Here is a 21485-nt window from a genome sequence, read left to right as displayed (position 1 = left end):
GGAACAATTTCGCCTCAAAATGGCCAAAAATTGTAATACCCCCTCAAAGGAACAATTTCGCTTCAATATGGCCAAAAGTTGCAATACCCCCCCAAAGGAACAATTTCGCCTCAAAATGTCAAAAAATTGCAATACCCCCCCAAAGGAACAATTTCGCTTCAAAATGGCCAAAAGTTGCAATACCCCTTAAAGGAACAATTTCGCTTCAAAATGCCGAAAAGTTGCAATACCCCCCCAAAGGAACAATTTCGCTTCAAAATGGCCAAAAATTGCAATACCCCCCCAAAGGTACAATTTCGCTTCAAAACGGCCAAAAGTTGCAATACCCCCCAAAGGAACAATTTCGCCTCAAAATGGAAAAAAAATTGCAATAACCCCCAAAGGAACAATTTCGCCTCAAAATGCCGAAAAGTTGCAATACCCCCCGAAAGGAACAATTTCGCTTCAAAATGGCCAAAAGTTGCAATACCCCCCAAAGGAACAATTTCGCCTTAAAATGGCAAAATATTGCAATACCCCCCCAAAGGAACAATTTCGCTTCAAAATGGCCAAAAGTTGCAATACCCCCCCAAAGGAACAATTTCGCCTCAAAATGGCAAAAATTTGCAATACCCCCCCAAAGAAACAATTTCGCCTCAAAATGCTGAAAAGTTTCAATACCCTCCGAAAGGAACAATTTCGCTTCAAAATGGCCAAAAGTTGCAATACCCCCCCAAAGGAACAATTTCGCCTCAAAATGCCGAAAAGTTTCAATTCCCCCCGAAAGGAACAATTTCGCTTCAAAATGGCCAAAAGTTGCAAAACCCCCCCAAAGGAACAATTTCGCCTCAAAATGCCGAAAAGTTGCAATACCCCCTGAAAGGAACAATTTCGCTTCAAAATGGCCAAAAGTTGCAATACCCCCCCAAAGGAACAATTTCGCCTCAAAATGGAAAAAAATTGCAATACCCCCCCAAAGGAACAATTTCGCTTCAAAATGCCGAAAAGTTGCAATACCCCCGAAAGGAACAATTTCGCTTCAAAATGGCCAAAAGTTGCAATACCCCCCAAAGGAACAATTTCGCCTCAAAATGGCAAAATATTGCAATACCCCCCCAAAGGAACAATTTCGCTTCAAAATGGCCAAAAGTTGCAATACCCCCCCAAAGGAACAATTTCGCCTCAAAATGGCAAAAATTTGCAATACCCCCCCAAAGAAACAATTTCGCCTCAAAATGCTGAAAAGTTTCAATACCCTCCGAAAGGAACAATTTCGCTTCAAAATGGCCAAAAGTTGCAATACCCCCCCAAAGGAACAATTTCGCCTCAAAATGCCGAAAAGTTTCAATACCCCCCGAAAGGAACAATTTCGCTTCAAAATGGCCAAAAGTTGCAAAACCCCCCCAAAGGAACAATTTCGCCTCAAAATGCCGAAAAGTTGCAATACCCCCTGAAAGGAACAATTTCGCTTCAAAATGGCCAAAAGTTGCAATACCCCCCCAAAGGAACAATTTCGCCTCAAAATGGAAAAAAATTGCAATACCCCCCCAAAGGAACAATTTCGCTTCAAAATGCCGAAAAGTTGCAATACCCCCCCAAAGGAATAATTTCGCCTCAAAATGGAAAAAAAAATTGCAATACCCCCCCCAAAGGAACAATTTCACCTCAAAATGCCGAAAAGTTTCAATACCCCCCGAAAGGAACAATTTCGCTTTAAAATGGCCAAAAGTTGCAATACCCCCCAAAAGGAACAATTTCGCTTCAAAATGGCCAAAAGTTGCAATACCCCCCCAAAGGAACAATTTCGCCTCAAATTGCCGAAAAGTTGCAATACCCCCCGAAAGGAACAATTTCGCTTCAAAATGGCCAAAAGTTGCAATACCCCCCCAAAGGAACAATTTCGCCTCAAAATGGAAAAAAAATTACAATACCACCCCAAAGGAACAATTTCGCCTCAAAATGCCGAACAGTTGCAATACCCCCCAAAGGAACAATTTCGCCTCAAAATGGCAAAAAATTGCAATACCCCCCAAAGGAACAATTTCGCCTCAAAATGGCAAAAAATTGCAATACCCCCCGAAAGGAACAATTTCGCTTCAAAATGGCCAAAAGTTGCAATACGCCCCCAAAGGAACAATTTCGCCTCAAAATGGAAAAAAAATTGCAATACCACCCCAAAGGAACAATTTTGCCTCAAAATGGCCAAAAGTTGCAATACCCCCCCCGAAAGAAACAATTTCGCTTCAAAATGGCCAAAAGTTGCAATACCCCCCCAAAGGAACAATTTCGCCTCAAAATGGCAAAAAATTGCAATACCCCCCCAAAGGAACAATTTCGCTTCAAAAAGGCAAAAAGTTGCAATACCCCCCCAAAGGAACAATTTCGCCTCAAAATGCCAAAAAGTTTCAATACCCCTCGAAAGGAACAATTTCGCTTCAAAATGGCCAAAAGTTGCAAAACCCCCCCAAAGGAACAATTTCGCCTCAAAATGCCGAAAAGTTGCAATACCCCCTGAAAGGAACAATTTCGCTTCAAAATGGCCAAAAGTTGCAATACCCCCCCAAAGGAACAATTTCGCCTCAAAATGGAAAAAAATTGCAATACCCCCCCAAAGGAACAATTTCGCTTCAAAATGCCGAAAAGTTGCAATACCCCCCAAAGGAACAATTTCGCCTCAAAATGGAAAAAAAAATTGCAATACCCCCCCAAAGGAACAATTTCACCTCAAAATGCCGAAAAGTTTCAATACCCCCCGAAAGGAACAATTTCGCTTTAAAATGGCCAAAAGTTGCAATACCCCCCCAAAGTAACAATTTCGCCTCAAAATGGAAAAAAAATTACAATACAACCCCAAAGGAACAATTTCGCCTCAAAATGCCGAAAAGTTTCAATACCCCCCGAAAGGAACAATTTCGCTTCAAAATGGCCAAAAGTTGCAATACCCCCCCAAAGGAACAATTTTGCTTCAAAATGGCCAAAAGTTGCAATACCCCCCCAAAGAAACAATTTCGCCTCAAAATGGCAAAAAATTGCAATACCCCCCCAAAGGAACAATTTCGCCTCAAAATGCCGAAAAGTTTCAATACCCCCCCGAAAGAAACAATTTCGCTTCAAAATGGCCAAAAGTTGCAATACCTTCCCAAAGGAACAATTTCGCCTCAAAATGGCAAAAAATTGCAATACCCTCCCAAAAGAACAATTTCGCTTCAAAATGGCCAAAAGTTGCAATACTCCCCCAAAGGAACAATTTCGCCTCAAAATGGAAAAAAAATTGCAATACCACCCCAAAGGAACCATTTCGCCTCAAAATGCCGAAAAGTTTCAATACCCCCCGAAAGGAACAATTTCGCTTCAAAATGGCCAAAAGTTGCAATACCCCCCCAAAGGAACAATTTCGCCTCAAAATGGCAAAAAATTGCAATACCCCCCCAAAGGAACAATTTCGCTTCAAAATGGCCAAAAGTTGCAATACCCCCCCAAAGAAACAATTTCGCCTCAAAATGGCAAAAAATTGCAATACCCCCCAAAGGAACAATTTCGCCTCAAAATGGCAAAAAATTGCAATACCCCCCCAAAGGAACAATTTCGCCTCAAAATGGCCAAAAATTGCAATACCCCCCCAAAGGAACAATTTCGCCTCAAAATGGCAAAAAATTGCAATACCCCCCCAAAGGAACAATTTTGCCTCAAAATGCCGAAAAGTTGCAATACCCCCCGAAAGGAACAATTTCGCTTCAAAATGGCCAAAAGTTGCAATACCCCCCCAAAGAAACAATTTCGCCTCAAAATGGCAAAAAATTGCAATAACCCCCCAAAGGAACAATTTCGCCTCAAAATGGCCAAAAATTGTAATCCCCCCTCAAAGGAACAATTTCGCTTCAATATGGCCAAAAGTTGCAATACCCCCCCAAAGGAACAATTTCGCCTCAAAATGTCAAAAAATTGCAATACCCCCCCAAAGGAACAATTTCGCTTCAGGCCTCTGCCACACTCACGTGTAAAAAACGTACGTTTGGTGTAGTCCGGTTTTTGTGTCCGTGTTCCGTATTTGCAGTCCGTTTTCCCCCTCCGTGTGGTGTCCGTATGCATATCGTGTGTCATACGTGTGTACGTGTGTGCGTTTTCCTGTGCGTGAAATACGTCAGTGTGTGTTCCGTGTGCAGTCCGTTTTTTGTGCGTGTTTCACATGTTTCACACATTGAGATAATGGTGATTACTTGGAATTAAATGACACATAGGTGTATGTGATTAGGACATAAATATAAGTTAAGTATAAACTGTTTCCTGCTTGTATTATGCCTTGGAGCACCTATGTGTTGAGACAAAATTGTCGCAATGCCATTATCCACGGAGGCCTTAGTGTTTTTATGTTGGATTATATCTCGTCGTTTTGGCGTTCGACGGCACATGTTGCAATATGATAATGTAAGAAGAACCAGATTGTGGGTGCATCCACTAATGATGATGCGGCCTATGCATGGTCATTTCCATACTTTATTTTTTGAGTTACGGAATTTCCCAGATAAGTTTTTTTCATACTGCCGTTTGTCAGTTGAGAGTTTTGATTACTTACTAAATATTTTACGACCTCATTTGCAACATCAGGACACTTGGATGCGGCTTTCCATTTCCCCAGAGGAGAGATTTATGGTGACTCTGAGGTATTATATTTTTTTTTTTTGTAATTTGTGTAAATGTGTTATTTTTCACATTGAAATGTGTAATTGATCTTTATTGATCTAATCTCATTTTTGAATCAATGTTTGTGTTTTCTTATGTTTTTTTTCATTTAAAAAAACATAGTGTTAATTGTAAATCATTGTTTGTCTTGTTTTCATAGATTCTTGGCGACTGGTCAATCTTTTATTGCTTTACATTTTGATTTTTTGTTGGGTCGATCAACCATTGCCGTTATAGTACGTCACACATGCGACATGATATGGCAACATTTAAAAGAAGAAATGATGCCTCAGCCAAACAGAGAAGCTTGGTTGAAAATCTCTAAGGGCTTCAAGGACTCTGTTGACTTTCCTAACTGCATAGGAGCTTTGGATGGCAAGCATTTCAGAGTTAAAAAGCCACCAAACTCTGGGTCACGTTATTTCAATTTTCATAAATATTTTTCCGTTGTTATTTTGGCATTGGTTGACACAGAATACCGTTTTATTTATGCAGACATTGGGGCCTATGGTAGTGCCTCAGATGCCCGTATTTTCCGTTCATCAAGATTAGCCCAACGCCTGCAAGAAAATTCATTATTGATCCCCCCACCAGTTGCCCTACCTGGTACATCTGGACCGTTGGCACCATATGTGATGGTAGCAGATGCAGGATTTGCATTATCCAAACATGTTATGCGACCATATCCAAGGAGATCCATTGATGACAGGAAACAGTACTTTAATAATCGGCTAACTAAAGCAAGACGTTATGTGGAGTGTGCATTTGGTATTTTAGCTAACAAATGGCGCATTTATCAGACAACGATTCAGTTGCAGCCAACCTTTGTCACATCTGTACTCAAGGCTACCATAGTGCTTCACAATTACTGTCGGATACATGAAGGAGGAACTTATGTGGATGATGAATTTCAGATAAACCATGTTGTTAATCCCACAGGTGAACCTATGTCTCATAATTCCGTGACATCTGGTTTACAAATTAGAAATTTATTTACTGATTACTTTAATTGTTTTGATGATACTAATAATAGTGATGATTGTTAAGATTGTGATGGTTTTTTGTTGATAAAAATATAATTTTTTTTTATTATAGGAACTTGGTTAAGTTTTCTCAACATCTAAGAGCTTAAATCGAACTTGTATTAAAGGGCAAATGCGTTAATCATAAACTGACATTTCTGTTAGCAACATGGTTTTCTGAATGTTGTATGTATGTGTATGTACATTTCTGTGTTACTATCAAGTTTTAGGAAAATTATTTTAAACTTACAACATTAATAATGTTAATCGTCTATTGAAAAAATGCTATATTATTAATAAATATCAATAATAAACATGTTTTTTTTCTTCAAAAACAGAATCTTTTATTAAGAATAAGCAGATTAATCCATAAATTAAGGATGTTATTTTTTCACATCCACATTAAAAATGTACATATTGTTCATCTTGTGTTAAATTTTTCAAAATGTAACTTTTGATGGTATTCTTCATAACATACAAAATATACTTTACATACAAGAGTAATTGTAAAGAAAATGTGTGCATTGCTTACAATGTTGAAAAATGTCGGCCAATTAAGTTGCTATCATGTTGGACATTGACATAGACCCAAAAATTGTAAACTGTGTTTTCAGAATATTAGAACTAATCTAACCATCAAATTGGTTGGGTAAAAATGTGTTCCTAAAATTAAAAAAAAAAAGGCTATAAAACATATATGTGATCCGTCACTAAGTATAATCACACATGTTTTTTAAATCTTTTCAACTCTGAGTTTGCACATTTTTGGAAATCACTCTTTTTTAACATTTTGACACATTCATCAGATTTGTTGTTTGAATGTTAAGATTAACAAAAATGTGCATCACAAGTCAACAAGATCTTCTAGTGAAGTAACCTGAGTGTTGCTGAGTATGTTGTTTTGTGTGGCCTCAGAAATGGTATTTTCAGGAATGGAAGCAGTTGTTTGCTGAACAACATTCCTATTACTAGCTACAGTAGTGTGTGGAACAGTCTGTTGCATGCTGGTTTGTCCCAACACATTGCCTGTGGTTGAGTACACCTGTGGATCTACATGGGTAATTGGTAGTGATGAGCGAGCATGCTTGTCACTACTCGGTACTCGCACGAGTATCACTGTACTCGGGCTGCTCGGCGGGGACCGAGTAATCTCGCGATACTCGTGCTTTACTCGTGGTCTTCATTTCTGCATGTTGGCGCTCTTTTGAGAGCCAGCCCTCATGCAGGGATTGGCTGGCAGACCACTGCAATGCCACAGCCCTGTTAGTTGTGGAATTGCAGTGATTGGCCGGCCTGCACAGCGTCACCGAGCCTTTATATAGGCCGGCGCGCTGTGCTCTGCTCACAGCTATTCTGACAGTGAGTGTAGGGAGAGTGTCGCTGATTCAGGGAAAGCTTTGCGGCCCTTTATAGTTAGTTCCGGAGCAGGGCTGCAAACAGTGTGACCAGAAGTCCTTCTCAGGACTATTCTAGTTGTATACAGGCAGGCAGGGTATAGCCAGGTCGGAGTACAGTAGCAGAGTCCTTCTCAGGACTATTGTTGCTATATACAGGCAGGGTATAGCCAGGTCGGAATACAGGCTAGTGACCAGAAGAGTCCTTGTCAGGACTATTGTAGCAGTATACAGGCAGGCAGGCAGGGTATATATAGCCATTCCTAGTGGTGACCGTATACCAGCCTTCATCATATCTGGGGCTGGTGTACACAGTGTAAAACAGTCCAGATAGTGTCAGACTTCTCAGTAATTGTCGCTCCTAAAAACCAGTTAGGTTCTTATTGCGTCCGTGCTTGCATTTAAAAACAGCACGTGTGTGGCAGTCGGTGGCAGGGTACAGGTGCGCGTTTTGCACAAACTATTATATAACGCACAAGTCTAGTGTATAATACACGTCAGTCAGCAGTGTCTGATAGTGTCAGACTTCTCAGTAATTGTCGCTCCTAAAAACCAGTTAGGTTCTTATTGCGTCCGTGCTTGCATTTAAAAACAGCACGTGTGTGGCAGTCGGTGGCAGGGTACAGGTGCGCGTTTTGCACAAACTATTATATAACGCACAAGTCTAGTGTATAATACACGTCAGTCAGCAGTGTCTGATAGTGTCAGACTTCTCAGTAATTGTCGCTCCTAAAAACCAGTTAGGTTCTTATTGCGTCCGTGCTTGCATTTAAAAACAGCACGTGTGTGGCAGTCGGTGGCAGGGTACAGGTGCGCGTTTTGCACAAACTATTATATAACGCACAAGTCTAGTGTATAATACACGTCAGTCAGCAGTGTCTGATAGTGTCAGACTTCTCAGTAATTGTCGCTCCTAAAAACCAGTTAGGTTCTTATTGCGTCCGTGCTTGCATTTAAAAACAGCACGTGTGTGGCAGTCGGTGGCAGGGTACAGGTGCGCGTTTTGCACAAACTATTATATAACGCACAAGTCTAGTGTATAATACACGTCAGTCAGCAGTGTCTGATAGTGTCAGACTTCTCAGTAATTGTCGCTCCTAAAAACCAGTTAGGTTCTTATTGCGTCCGTGCTTGCATTTAAAAACAGCACGTGTGTGGCAGTCGGTGGCAGGGTACAGGTGCGCGTTTTGCACAAACTATTATATAACGCACAAGTCTAGTGTATAATACACGTCAGTCAGCAGTGTCTGATAGTGTCAGACTTCTCAGTAATTGTCGCTCCTAAAAACCAGTTAGGTTCTTATTGCGTCCGTGCTTGCATTTAAAAACAGCACGTGTGTGGCAGTCGGTGGCAGGGTACAGGTGCGCGTTTTGCACAAACTATTATATAACGCACAAGTCTAGTGTATAATACACGTCAGTCAGCAGTGTCTGATAGTGTCAGACTTCTCAGTAATTGTCGCTCCTAAAAACCAGTTAGGTTCTTATTGCGTCCGTGCTTGCATTTAAAAACAGCACGTGTGTGGCAGTCGGTGTCAGGGTACAGGTGCGCGTTTTGCACAAACTATTATATAACGCACAAGTCTAGTGTATAATACACGTCAGTCAGCAGTGTCTGATAGTGTCAGACTTCTCAGTAATTGTCGCTCCTAAAAACCAGTTAGGTTCTTATTGCGTCCGTGCTTGCATTTAAAAACAGCACGTGTGTGGCAGTCGGTGGCAGGGTACAGGTGCGCGTTTTGCACAAACTATTATATAACGCACAAGTCTAGTGTATAATACACGTCAGTCAGCAGTGTCTGATAGTGTCAGACTTCTCAGTAATTGTCGCTCCTAAAAACCAGTTAGGTTCTTATTGCGTCCGTGCTTGCATTTAAAAACAGCACGTGTGTGGCAGTCGGTGGCAGGGTACAGGTGCGCGTTTTGCACAAACTATTATATAACGCACAAGTCTAGTGTATAATACACGTCAGTCAGCAGTGTCTGATAGTGTCAGACTTCTCAGTAATTGTCGCTCCTAAAAACCAGTTAGGTTCTTATTGCGTCCGTGCTTGCATTTAAAAACAGCACGTGTGTGGCAGTCGGTGTCAGGGTACAGGTGCGCGTTTTGCACAAACTATTATATAACGCACAAGTCTAGTGTATAATACACGTCAGTCAGCAGTGTCTGATAGTGTCAGACTTCTCAGTAATTGTCGCTCCTAAAAACCAGTTAGGTTCTTATTGCGTCCGTGCTTGCATTTAAAAACAGCACGTGTGTGGCAGTCGGTGGCAGGGTACAGGTGCGCGTTTTGCACAAACTATTATATAACGCACAAGTCTAGTGTATAATACACGTCAGTCAGCAGTGTCTGATAGTGTCAGACTTCTCAGTAATTGTCGCTCCTAAAAACCAGTTAGGTTCTTATTGCGTCCGTGCTTGCATTTAAAAACAGCACGTGTGTGGCAGTCGGTGGCAGCGTCAGGCTCCACGTTGTCCCTGGATAGAGACGTGCATGAGGGCCTCAAAACATTGTTCCCATTGCAAAGGAGTGGGTCTCCTGTCGTTGTAATGTCCATTCTGCAAAGAATGGGCGAAAAAATTTACCACTGGGGGTATACCTGAAACAAAGGCCTAAGTATTGCAATTTGTAACGGTCATCATCATGGTGGCGCATGAGGAGAAGGAGGAGCAGTCCAGCGATTAGCCAAACTCCAGAAGTGTGTACCCATGGGTGAGTGGAGGTACATGGCAAACTTTAAATTCCGCTCTCATTTGCTGGTGGTGTGGTGAAGTCTGGCCCAATCCAACCCTTGTTCATCTTGATCAGAGTCAGCTTGTCAGCATTTTCAGTTGACAGGCGGGTGCGTTTATCTGTAATGATTCCACCTGCGGCACTAAAAACACGCTCTGACAAAACGCTAGCAGCAGGGCAGGCCAGGCCTTCCAAGGCGTAGAGAGCCAATTCATGCCACGTGTCCAGCTTGGATACCCAATAATTGTAAGGCACAGAGGAATGTCGGAGTACAGTTGTTCGATCTGCAAGGTACTCCTTCAGCATCTGGGCAAACTTAGGATTTCTTGTGGCACTACCCCGCACCTCAGGGGCTGTGGTACGTGAGGGGCTGAGAAAACTGTCACACATCTTAAAGACTGTTCCCCTACCTCTGGCGGATTGGACTTGTGCCTCTCTCGGCTGTACGCCTCGGTTGTCCACTGATTCATGACCTATGCCGCTAGCGTTTTGTGAGGGGAATGCTTTGCCTACTTCCGTGACTATGGCCTTCTGGAACTGCTGCATTTTGCCTGACCTCTCCGCCTCGGGAATAAGAGACATAAAGTTCTCCTTTTAGCGTGGGTCTAACAGTGTTACCAACCAGTAATGATTGTCGGCCAAGATGTTCTTAACGCGAGGGTCACGAGACAGGCAGCTTACCATAAAGTCAGCCATGTGTGCCAGACTCTTAACAGCCATCACTTCAGTATCCTGACCGACACGATGACTGAACATGCTGTCCTCCTCCTCCTCATCATCTACCCTGTCCTCTGGCCAGCCACGCTGAACCGAGGATATGACTGCATGTCATATCCTCAATTTGGCCAGAGAGTTGCTCCATGTCTTCATCCTCCTCCTCGTCATAGTCCTCCACTGCACGTTGTGATGAGACGAGGCTGGGCTGTGTGTTATCATCACCCACACCCACTACTGTTTCTTGCTGAAACTCATCGCGCTCCGCCTGCAATGCATCATGTTTGTTTTCTGAGCAGAGACCATTTTAGAAGGCAGAGAAGCGGTATGGTGACGCTAATAATGTCGTCATCGCCGCTCACCATCTTGTTGTAGTCCTCAAAGTTTTGGCGGATGGTGCATAGGTCGGACATCCATCTCCACTCCTCAGGTGTTATGTGTGGAGTTTGACCCATTTCCCGACGGCTTAGGTGATGCAGGTACTCAACAACTGCCCTCTTCTGCTCACATATCCTGACCAACATGTGCAGAGTTGAATTCCAACGCGTGGGGACATCACACACCAGTCTGTGTGCCGGAAGATGCAAACGGCGTCTTAAGGCGGCAAGGCCGGCTGAAGCAGTAGGTGACTTTCGAAAATGTGCAGACAGGCGGCGAACTTTTACCAGCAGATCAGACAGCTCTGACTATGACTTTAGAAACCGCTGAACCTCGAGGTTGAGCACATGGGCCAAGCATGGAACATGTGTCAGCTGGCCTCGCCTCAAAGCCGCCACCAGGTTCCGGCCATTGTCACACACCACCTTTCCTGGCTTTAGGTTCAGAGTTGTGAGCCAGTGATCTGCCTGCTGTTTCAGAGCTGTCCACACCTCTTCTGCATTGTGGGGTTTGTCACCTATGCAGATTAGCTTCAGCACTGCCTGTTGCCGCTTCGCCGAGGCAGTGCTGCAGTGCTTCTGTGTCGCCCTGGACAAGCCAGGGGCCACAGAGCACAACACTTAAACACCCCACACTCCCTGCAGGCATATCATAGTCAAAACACAAAATCCTTGTTGCCTTCCCCAGGGGCTGTTGTCCACACCAGGGTGTGGAGCCAGGCGGTTGGTCTCCACCCACCGAGGAGGAGGGAAAACACAGGCAGTGAGAGTTAAGCTAAGGAAGTGGAAGGAGGAAAGTAGTAGAGAGGAGAAAAGTGACAGCAAAGAGCCTGAAGTTGGTCCGGGTGTGTGGCCTGGACAGGACAGCAAGGTTGGCAGGATGTGGTGACCGTCTGCAGTGGAGGCCGATTGGAGTCTGCCGTAAGGACCGTGGACGGGTGGTGACCCGGCCGTACCGGACCGGTATACAAAGCGAAGCCAGCACCATTGGCAGAGGACTTTCGGATCCCGGCAAGGCTTGGTGTCGCCGTGAATTTGCCAAATCCGTTATTGAAGGGGACCTCAGGGTTTCCAAACAGCCAAGTCCAGATAGAAGGCAACCGTACAACCGTGAAGGGGAGACACAGCCACCGGCAAGGGCAACCGTCTCCCAGGGCCAGCGCCTGTGGGCAAAAGGGGCTCCTCCGGCCCATATCCAGGTCAGGGAGCGGGTTACCGTTGGGAAACCATCACTACCAACACTTAACTTCGGTGCAGGGAGAGACAGTCATCACTAACCTGCAGGGAGGAACAACCGCAGCCGTCCGAGTGACCTGTCCATCCAGCCACTTGTTTTACCCTGAACTGTGTCATCATCATTGGGCTGAGTGAGTACCTCCGTGCCGTGCGGCACAGCGCTGCCCCTGCGACCATGCACTTCATCAGGCCCCGCAACCCGCCTGTCATCCATCTCTACCCCATCACCAGGCCCCGGGACAACCAACCCCCCTACCCACGTAGGGGAGAAATAACAACAAAGCTGCTCCCTGTCACAGGCTCCCGGGATCCCCGTCCAGAGCAGCGGTGGTGTCCACACAATCACCACAACCGTGGGTGGCGTCACGGACAATATCCCCAAAACCCAAACCACCCCTTTTCACTCACGGGCGAGTAGCGCCGCTCGAGTCCCCGGGATCCGGCCATCGCTCGAGCCAACGAGCAGCAGCAGCCGTAGAGCTGCGTCAGCCGGACCCGAGCAGTGGGAGAGCGCACCGTCCCCTCCTCCGCCAGCGACACTTACAGCTTGGGACTGGTGTGGAGGGTAAAGTGGATCAGGATGCGCAGGAGGAGGAGGAGGCTGAGGAGCATGACATTCCGGAGCTGTAGAGTGTGTGTGAAACCCTGACTGAGGTAGGGCCTGCAAAACTTGGTGTGTGAAGGACGTATTCCGTCCCTCGCTCAGACTGGGTCCCAGCTTGCACAATATTAACCCAGTGTGACGTCAACGAGATGTAGCGGCCTTGCCCACATGCACTTGTCCACGTGTCTGTGGTTAGGTGGACTTTGGCTGAAACAGCGTTGTTCCGGGCACGTGTGATGTTTTGTGACACGTGGTTAGTTATGCAATGCGGGGACGGCACACAGGGAGAAATAGTGGCGGCTGTGGACCGAGTAACGTGGGACAGCTGCCACCATCAGTTCGCGGAATGCTTCTGTCTCAACCAGCCTAAAAGGCAACATTTCCAGCGCAAGCAGTCGCGAAATGTTAGCATTTAGAACTGTGGCATGTGGGGTGTTGGCAGTGTATTTGCGCCTGCGCTCAAAGGTTTGCTGAATGGATAACTGAACGTTGCGCTGGGACAAGGACGTGCTTGATGATGGTGTTCTTTCTGCGTAGGCAACTGCAGGTGCAGGAGTGGAGGAGGCTTGTTCGCAGGCAGCATGGACAGGGGATTGGCTCGCATGCACAACCAGCGAAGACGTAGCAGTGACATCAGCAAGCACTGCTCCTCGACTCTGTTGTACTTCCCACAAAGTCGGGTGCTTGGCTGACATGTGCCTGATCATGCTGGTGGTGGTCAGGCTGCTAGTTTTGGTACCCCTGCTGATGCTGGCATGGCAGGTGTTGCAAATGGCCTTTTTAGAATCATCTGGAGCCAACTTAAAAAACTGCCAGTGTCAGAGTTCCTGGTTTTCCAGTTTTCTTTTGAAAGAGCTTGCCCTTTGTTAACATGGAGTTTTCTGTTATGTTGCCCTACTTCCTGTCCATCTGTTTAAAAGCCGCCCCTAAAGCTTAGTCCAGTGCCTGAGTATACTGCTTCCTGTGTGCTCCTGCCCTGCTGCTTTTGGTTCCTGATTGTTATTCGGATCCTCTTGGAAAACAACCGACACCGACTCTGGACTTCATCTGGTATCATCTAGCTGTACCTGGACTCCGTTTGCCGTCTTTGGTCGGAACTTCTGCCCGGTTCCTTCCGTTTAATACCACTCTGGACTCACATCACGTACAGACATTTTTCGACTTACCTATTGCCCTTTTGTGTCCCGGCTGCTGCGCATTTAGGGCTTCTGGGGTGATTGCCAGACAGTCCCTGTATAGGGGTTTGCTGTTGGTGGTCTCCCTGGGGGAGTCCGGTGCGCGGTACCGGGAATTCCCTTTCGCTCAGTCCCTGGAAGGTATTTCCTGTATTTATGTTCTACTGTGTTTTTGTTCCGTTTATGTACATATTTGCTGGTTGCATATTATAAATGTCTTGCACCAAGAACTCGTCTCTGGTTGTCATTGCCCTAACGCAATCGAAATCCTCAATACATACAATAGTATTACAGCCAGACTCGGGAAGACCTAACATTTGTACAGGCACCTTGTGTCGTGTTGTTCCGGGGAACAGTTGACTGACGTCTGCCTGGGGCCACCACTCTGCTTCTTACTGCCTGTTGTGATGCTACGCCTCCCTCCCCCTGTGCACTGCTGTCCTCGCTCTGCATATCCTCCTGCCAGGTTGGGTCAGTTACTGGATCATCCACCACGTCGTCTTCCTCTTCCGCACCCTGCTCCTCCTCCTGACTTCCTGACAATTGTGTCTCATCATCGGCCACCCCTTGTTGAGACACGTTGCCAACTTCGTGAGAACGTGGCTGCTCAAATATTTGTGCATCTGTACATACAATCTCGTCATGGCCCACTTCAACAGGAGCTGGCGAGAGGCCAGAATTTGTGAATGGAAACGTGAACGAACAGCTATTCCGAGTGTCCAAGTGTGGGATCAGTAATGTCCGTGGACGTGTACTCGGCCTGGTGGTAGGAAGGAGGATCAGGTTCTGAAATGTGCGGTGCAGTATCACGGCTACTGACACTTGACCGTGTGGAAGACAGAGTGTTTGTGGTGGTGCCAATCTGACTGGAAGCATTATCCGCTATCCAACTAACAACCTGTTGACACTGGTCTTGGTTCAAGAGGGGTGTACTGCTGCGGTCCCCAAGAATTTGGGACAGGACGTGCGAGCGACTAGATGTGGCCCTTTGTTGTGGCGAAATTAGAGCTTGCACACAACCTCGGTGTCTGCCTGCACCACCATCACGTCCACTTCCTTGTTCGTTGACAACGCCCTTGCGCATTTTGCAATGCTGTGCTGATGTGTATTCACTAGACTTGTGTGTTATATCCAAGTTTGTGCAAAACTCACACAAATGCAGCGGAAAGCTGCCACCAACAGGCACACACGTGCGGTTTTTAAATGCAAGCACGGAGGCACTAAGAACCTAACAGGTCTCTATCCAGGGACAACGTAGAGCCTCCCAATGTTTGGCTTCCCTGCCTAAGGGCTATACTATAATACACCCACTTCCTTCCAATGGGCACTTCAGGTTTACAGGCCTTCATGCACGTCTCTATCCAGGGACAACGTGGAGCCTCCCAATGTTTGGCTTCCCTGCCTAAGGGCTATACTATAATACACCCACTTCCTTCCAATGGGCACTTCAGGTTTACAGGCCTTCATGCACGTCTCTATCCAGGGACAACGTGGAGCCTCCCAATGTTTGGCTTCCCTGCCTAAGGGCTATACTATAATACACCCACTTCCTTCCAATGGGCACTTCAGGTTTACAGGCCTTCATGCACGTCTCTATCCAGGGACAACGTGGAGCCTCCCAATGTTTGGCTTCCCTGCCTAAGGGCTATACTATAATACACCCACTTCCTTCCAATGGGCACTTCAGGTTTACAGGCCTTCATGCACGTCTCTATCCAGGGACAACGTGGAGCCTCCCAATGTTTGGCTTCCCTGCCTAAGGGCTATACTATAATACACCCACTTCCTTCCAATGGGCACTTCAGGTTTACAGGCCTTCATGCACGTCTCTATCCAGGGACAACGTGGAGCCTCCCAATGTTTGGCTTCCCTGCCTAAGGGCTATACTATAATACACCCACTTCCTTCCAATGGGCACTTCAGGTTTACAGGCCTTCATGCACGTCTCTATCCAGGGACAACGTGGAGCCTCCCAATGTTTGGCTTCCCTGCCTAAGGGCTATACTATAATACACCCACTTCCTTCCAATGGGCACTTCAGGTTTACAGGCCTTCATGCACGTCTCTATCCAGGGACAACGTGGAGCCTCCCAATGTTTGGCTTCCCTGCCTAAGGGCTATACTATAATACACCCACTTCCTTCCAATGGGCACTTCAGGTTTACAGGCCTTCATGCACGTCTCTATCCAGGGACAACGTGGAGCCTCCCAATGTTTGGCTTCCCTGCCTAAGGGCTATACTATAATACACCCACTTCCTTCCAATGGGCACTTCAGGTTTACAGGCCTTCATGCACGTCTCTATCCAGGGACAACGTGGAGCCTCCCAATGTTTGGCTTCCCTGCCTAAGGGCTATACTATAATACACCCACTTCCTTCCAATGGGCACTTCAGGTTTACAGGCCTTCATGCACGTCTCTATCCAGGGACAACGTGGAGCCTCCCAATGTTTGGCTTCCCTGCCTAAGGGCTATACTATAATACACCCACTTCCTTCCAATGGGCACTTCAGGTTTACAGGCCTTCATGCACGTCTCTATCCAGGGACAACGTGGAGCCTCCCAATGTTTGGCTTCCCTGCCTAAGGGCTATACTATAATACACCCACTTCCTTCCAATGGGCACTTCAGGTTTACAGGCCTTCATGCACGTCTCTATCCAGGGACAACGTGGAGCCTCCCAATGTTTGGCTTCCCTGCCTAAGGGCTATACTATAATACACCCACTTCCTTCCAATGGGCACTTCAGGTTTACAGGCCCTCATGCACGTCTGTATGCAGGGGCATTGGTGAACCTCACAATTTAGGACTGCCCTGGCAAAGGAAAATACTACAAAGACTCACTTCCTCAAAATGGGCACATTAGACTCAAGAGGCCTTCATGTACGTCTCTTCTCAGGGACATCGGAGTGCCACACAATGTTTTCACGTAAAATCTTTCATGTATTGATCTCAAAAAGTAACATACACCAGCTCTATCTCACTATTGGGTATGTGCCCTTAACATTTCCGCCATGAAAAATCATTTTGGGGTCATTTTGGAAGGTTTTCTGGTGAGTCCGTAAAAATGGCGTAAAACGCGGACAAAATTGTTCACAGCTGTGACTTTTGAGTGATAAATGCTTCAAGGGGTCTTCCCCATGCTGTTGCCATGTCATTTGAGCACTCTTCTGAGACTTTTGTGACATTTTTAGGGTTTCTCCATGCTGCCGGGAGGTCATTTCACAAAAATACTCGGGTCTCCCATAGGATAACATTGGGCTCGTTGCTCGGGCCGAGTACACGAGTATCTTGGGAGGCTCGGCCCGAGCTTCGAGCACCCGAGCTTTTTAGTACTCGCTCATCACTAGTAATTGGGTATTGTGTGTGTGTATGTTGTTGACCTTGAGGATAGTTGACTGATGTTTGTAAGTGTGGTGTAGGTAACATAGTTGAGATTGGATAATGAGGCATCATGAATGATTGTGGGTATGTTGAACCTGGAAACAAATTAGGTAAACCACCAATATTTGTGGGTTGAGTAAAGTAACTAGTAGTTTGAGTTGGTTGTAAATTCATATAGTTCATGGGTTGCTGTGAGGTAGCACTTTGTACAGTGCTTAAGGCACCAGTATTGGTTGCAACATACCCTTGTCTAATTGGTGTTGGGAATAACGTACTTGAAGCAATTGAAGGTTGTCCAGATTGTTGTAATAGTGGATTATTGACTATTACAGTTGCCATTGTTGTTTGTGTTGAAATTGTATTTTGATTGTCTGTTGTGTTTGGGACTGTATGTTGTTGCATAATGGTACGCCAATTTTCTATGGCCTCATACACTCTCACTGGTTCCTGTTCTGCCTGACTAGCTGACAGTAGGGTAAGCATAGCAGCTCTTACACGTTCCTGCCTATCTGAAGGAATTTTGGTTAAGCTAGTAGATAAAGACCGACAAAAACGCTCGGCATCTGTTTCTGGAATTAAAGTGTTCATTATGTGAATAATGCGTGTGTCAATTATTTCCGGTAAGGATCTCATTTCCTCAGGTCTGCGGATTCTTCTTGCACGTAGAGGTTGTGGTGCAAAACGTGGAAGTACATTTGTTTGTGTTGATTGTGTAGCTGGTGTTGTTGTTTGTTGCGTTGATGAGCCTTGGGTGTTGGTTTGTGCACTCTCTGTCCCACCCTCATGTGATTCATTTGCTGCATCTTGTTGAGTCTCAGGAATTTCAATGTCTTCTCTGGCAGGTTCTTGTTCTGATGCTGAGGTGGCTGTAGCAGAGGGACCTGCTGTTGGTTCATCATCTGATTCGTCAAGATTATCCTCCGTTCTATAAGAAATGAAAAAACATATTACAATCTTAACATTTATCTTTGTCCAATTATCTTCAGGGGTTTTTTTTTTTTTTTTTTTACAAAAAAGAACTTACTGTGTAACTTCTAAGATGGGTGCTAGGAAGCTTATTTGTTCATAATAAATATATCTGCGTTTGCGGCCTTGGCTGGATGAGGATGGTATAGGGTTGTACTCCCTTCGGTACTGATCACGGGCTGAACGCCAACGCCTTTTTACCAAGTCAACTGTGGAAAATAAAAAAATATGTCACTTGCAACATTCTCCATAAATCTGCACACATTAAATTAAATAATGTTTGCGAAATGTAATATACAATTTAACACAATTATGTTGGTCAAATACTTTGGATTAAATATAATTTATTTAGAGATTCTTCATTCAAAAACATGTTTAGACATTCACACATAACCAAATAATATTTCTGAATAATTATATTTTAAGTAATTGTCATCTATATTTAAATTATAATTTGGTGTTTTTGCAATGACATTTGGCTATAAATTACTAGAAATATTATTTGATACATGTAGGTAATGATATTGACATGTCATTTTAAACAATTTTATTAAAAAAAAATAAAAATTACAAGATTTTCAATTGTGATACTAAATTTAGACTAATACAACAGGGAATTTAAAAACACATGACAGTTTAATCAGTTAATTAAGTAAATTCATGAAGAATTCCAAGTCAGATTACAAATTTAAGTATACTTTGAGTTTTGTCACTTATGAAAGTTTGGTGATACTATGAAAAAATTGTACAGGAACTCAATATATTGAGTAGTACATATACCAATTCTTCTCATAGGATTTTACACTAAAAGACAACATAACTATGCCAAAACAATCACAGTTTGAAAGTATGAAAAAATCCAAATATAGATATTAAATAAATAACTATAAAAAAATACAAAAACTTACCATATTTAGCACGCTTTGCAGGAGAACATCTAGACCATGCATTATTGGGGTACACTGCCTCAGCTACTTGATTCCAATGGCGCTCAACTGTCAGTCGGTCATGGTAACCATCTACACGTGTATCCCATAATGGTGGGTGAGTCTCGACAGCTGTTATAAGTTTCTCCGTGTCCACCCGTGGTGCCATTATTATATTTCGAAGACGAAAGTTTGCTCAAAATAGATCTTGCAATACACAGAACTACAACTTCTTGCTTGCTCACTCCTTCTGCAAATGCACAGTTAGTTTTGTGCAAAAAAATATGTTAGCTACGCCACCTGAAAGTATTTCAGAGTGTAACAAACTTTCTAATTAAAACACGGACACGGACCACACGGATAGCATACGGAGGCCATCCGTATCACGTACGTGTAAACACGGACCCATAGGATTTAATGGATCCGTGAGGACGTGATGCCGGTGGAAAACGGACATGTCAGCGCTTTTTCGACACGCTCAAACGTACGCACGGAACGGACACACGCTCCGTGCGCAAACACTGACGTGAGGCTTTTTAGATTAAAAATAGTATGTCAACATCAGCACGTGTCTCCGGTACGTGCAAAAAATGCCAAAAACGTACCGGAGGCACGGATGTGTGGCGCAGGCCTCAAAATGGCCAAAAGTTGCAATACCTCTTAAAGGAACAATTTCGCTTCAAAATGCCGAAAAGTTGCAATACCCCCCCAAAGGAACAATTTCGCTTCAAAATGGCCAAAAATTGCAATACCCCCCCAAAGGTACAATTTCGCTTCAAAACGGCCAAAAGTTGCAATACCCCCCAAAGGAACAATTTCGCCTCAAAATGGAAAAAAAATTGCAATAACCCCCAAAGGAACAATTTCGCCTCAAAATGCCGAAAAGTTGCAATACCCCCCGAAAGGAACAATTTCGCTTCAAAATGGCCAAAAGTTGCAATACCCCCCAAAGGAACAATTTCGCCTTAAAATGGCAAAATATTGCAATACCCCCCCAAAGGAACAATTTCGCTTCAAAATGGCCAAAAGTTGCAATACCCCCCCAAAGGAACAATTTCGCCTCAAAATGGCAAAAATTTGCAATACCCCCCCAAAGAAACAATTTCGCCTCAAAATGCTGAAAAGTTTCAATACCCTCCGAAAGGAACAATTTCGCTTCAAAATGGCCAAAAGTTGCAATACCCCCCCAAAGGAACAATTTCGCCTCAAAATGCCGAAAAGTTGCAATACCCCCTGAAAGGAACAATTTCGCTTCAAAATGGCCAAAAGTTGCAATACCCCCCCAAAGGAACAATTTCGCCTCAAAATGGAAAAAAATTGCAATACCCCCCCAAAGGAACAATTTCGCTTCAAAATGCCGAAAAGTTGCAATACCCCCGAAAGGAACAATTTCGCTTCAAAATGGCCAAAAGTTGCAATACCCCCCAAAGGAACAATTTCGCCTCAAAATGGCAAAATATTGCAATACCCCCCCAAAGGAACAATTTCGCTTCAAAATGGCCAAAAGTTGCAATACCCCCCCAAAGGAACAATTTCGCCTCAAAATGGCAAAAATTTGCAATACCCCCCCAAAGAAACAATTTCGCCTCAAAATGCTGAAAAGTTTCAATACCCTCCGAAAGGAACAATTTCGCTTCAAAATGGCCAAAAGTTGCAATACCCCCCCAAAGGAACAATTTCGCCTCAAAATGCCGAAAAGTTTCAATACCCCCCGAAAGGAACAATTTCGCTTCAAAATGGCCAAAAGTTGCAAAACCCCCCCAAAGGAACAATTTCGCCTCAAAATGCCGAAAAGTTGCAATACCCCCTGAAAGGAACAATTTCGCTTCAAAATGGCCAAAAGTTGCAATACCCCCCCAAAGGAACAATTTCGCCTCAAAATGGAAAAAAATTGCAATACCCCCCCAAAGGAACAATTTCGCTTCAAAATGCCGAAAAGTTGCAATACCCCCCCAAAGGAATAATTTCGCCTCAAAATGGAAAAAAAAATTGCAATACCCCCCCAAAGGAACAATTTCGCCTCAAAATGCTGAAAAGTTTCAATACCCTCCGAAAGGAACAATTTCGCTTCAAAATGGCCAAAAGTTGCAATACCCCCCCAAAGGAACAATTTCGCCTCAAAATGCCGAAAAGTTGCAATACCCCCTGAAAGGAACAATTTCGCTTCAAAATGGCCAAAAGTTGCAATACCCCCCCAAAGGAACAATTTCGCCTCAAAATGGAAAAAAATTGCAATACCCCCCCAAAGGAACAATTTCGCTTCAAAATGCCGAAAAGTTGCAATACCCCCGAA

At 44.6% G+C, this 21485-nt stretch overlaps 1 protein-coding gene across 1 annotated transcript; it reads right to left on the bottom strand.

The window, feature by feature from the left end:
• Nucleotides 1-6102: 6102 nt before the first annotated feature.
• LOC142251865 (uncharacterized) lies at nt 6103-19219 on the bottom strand. The gene is made up of 4 exons (XM_075324913.1): nt 19175-19219; nt 18325-18475; nt 17300-18225; nt 6103-6146 (listed from the first exon to the last, which is right to left on the bottom strand). The coding sequence occupies exons 3-4, from the start codon at nt 17931-17933 to the stop codon at nt 6103-6105; spliced, it is 678 nt and encodes a 225-aa protein (XP_075181028.1). The 5' UTR covers nt 17934-18225; nt 18325-18475; nt 19175-19219.
• Nucleotides 19220-21485: the final 2266 nt, after the last annotated feature.

This window comes from Anomaloglossus baeobatrachus, chromosome 9, assembly GCF_048569485.1.
Source record: "Anomaloglossus baeobatrachus isolate aAnoBae1 chromosome 9, aAnoBae1.hap1, whole genome shotgun sequence".
NCBI classification, from domain to species: Eukaryota; Metazoa; Chordata; class Amphibia; order Anura; family Aromobatidae; genus Anomaloglossus; species Anomaloglossus baeobatrachus.
This window is presented reverse-complemented; position numbering and strand designations above follow the sequence as displayed.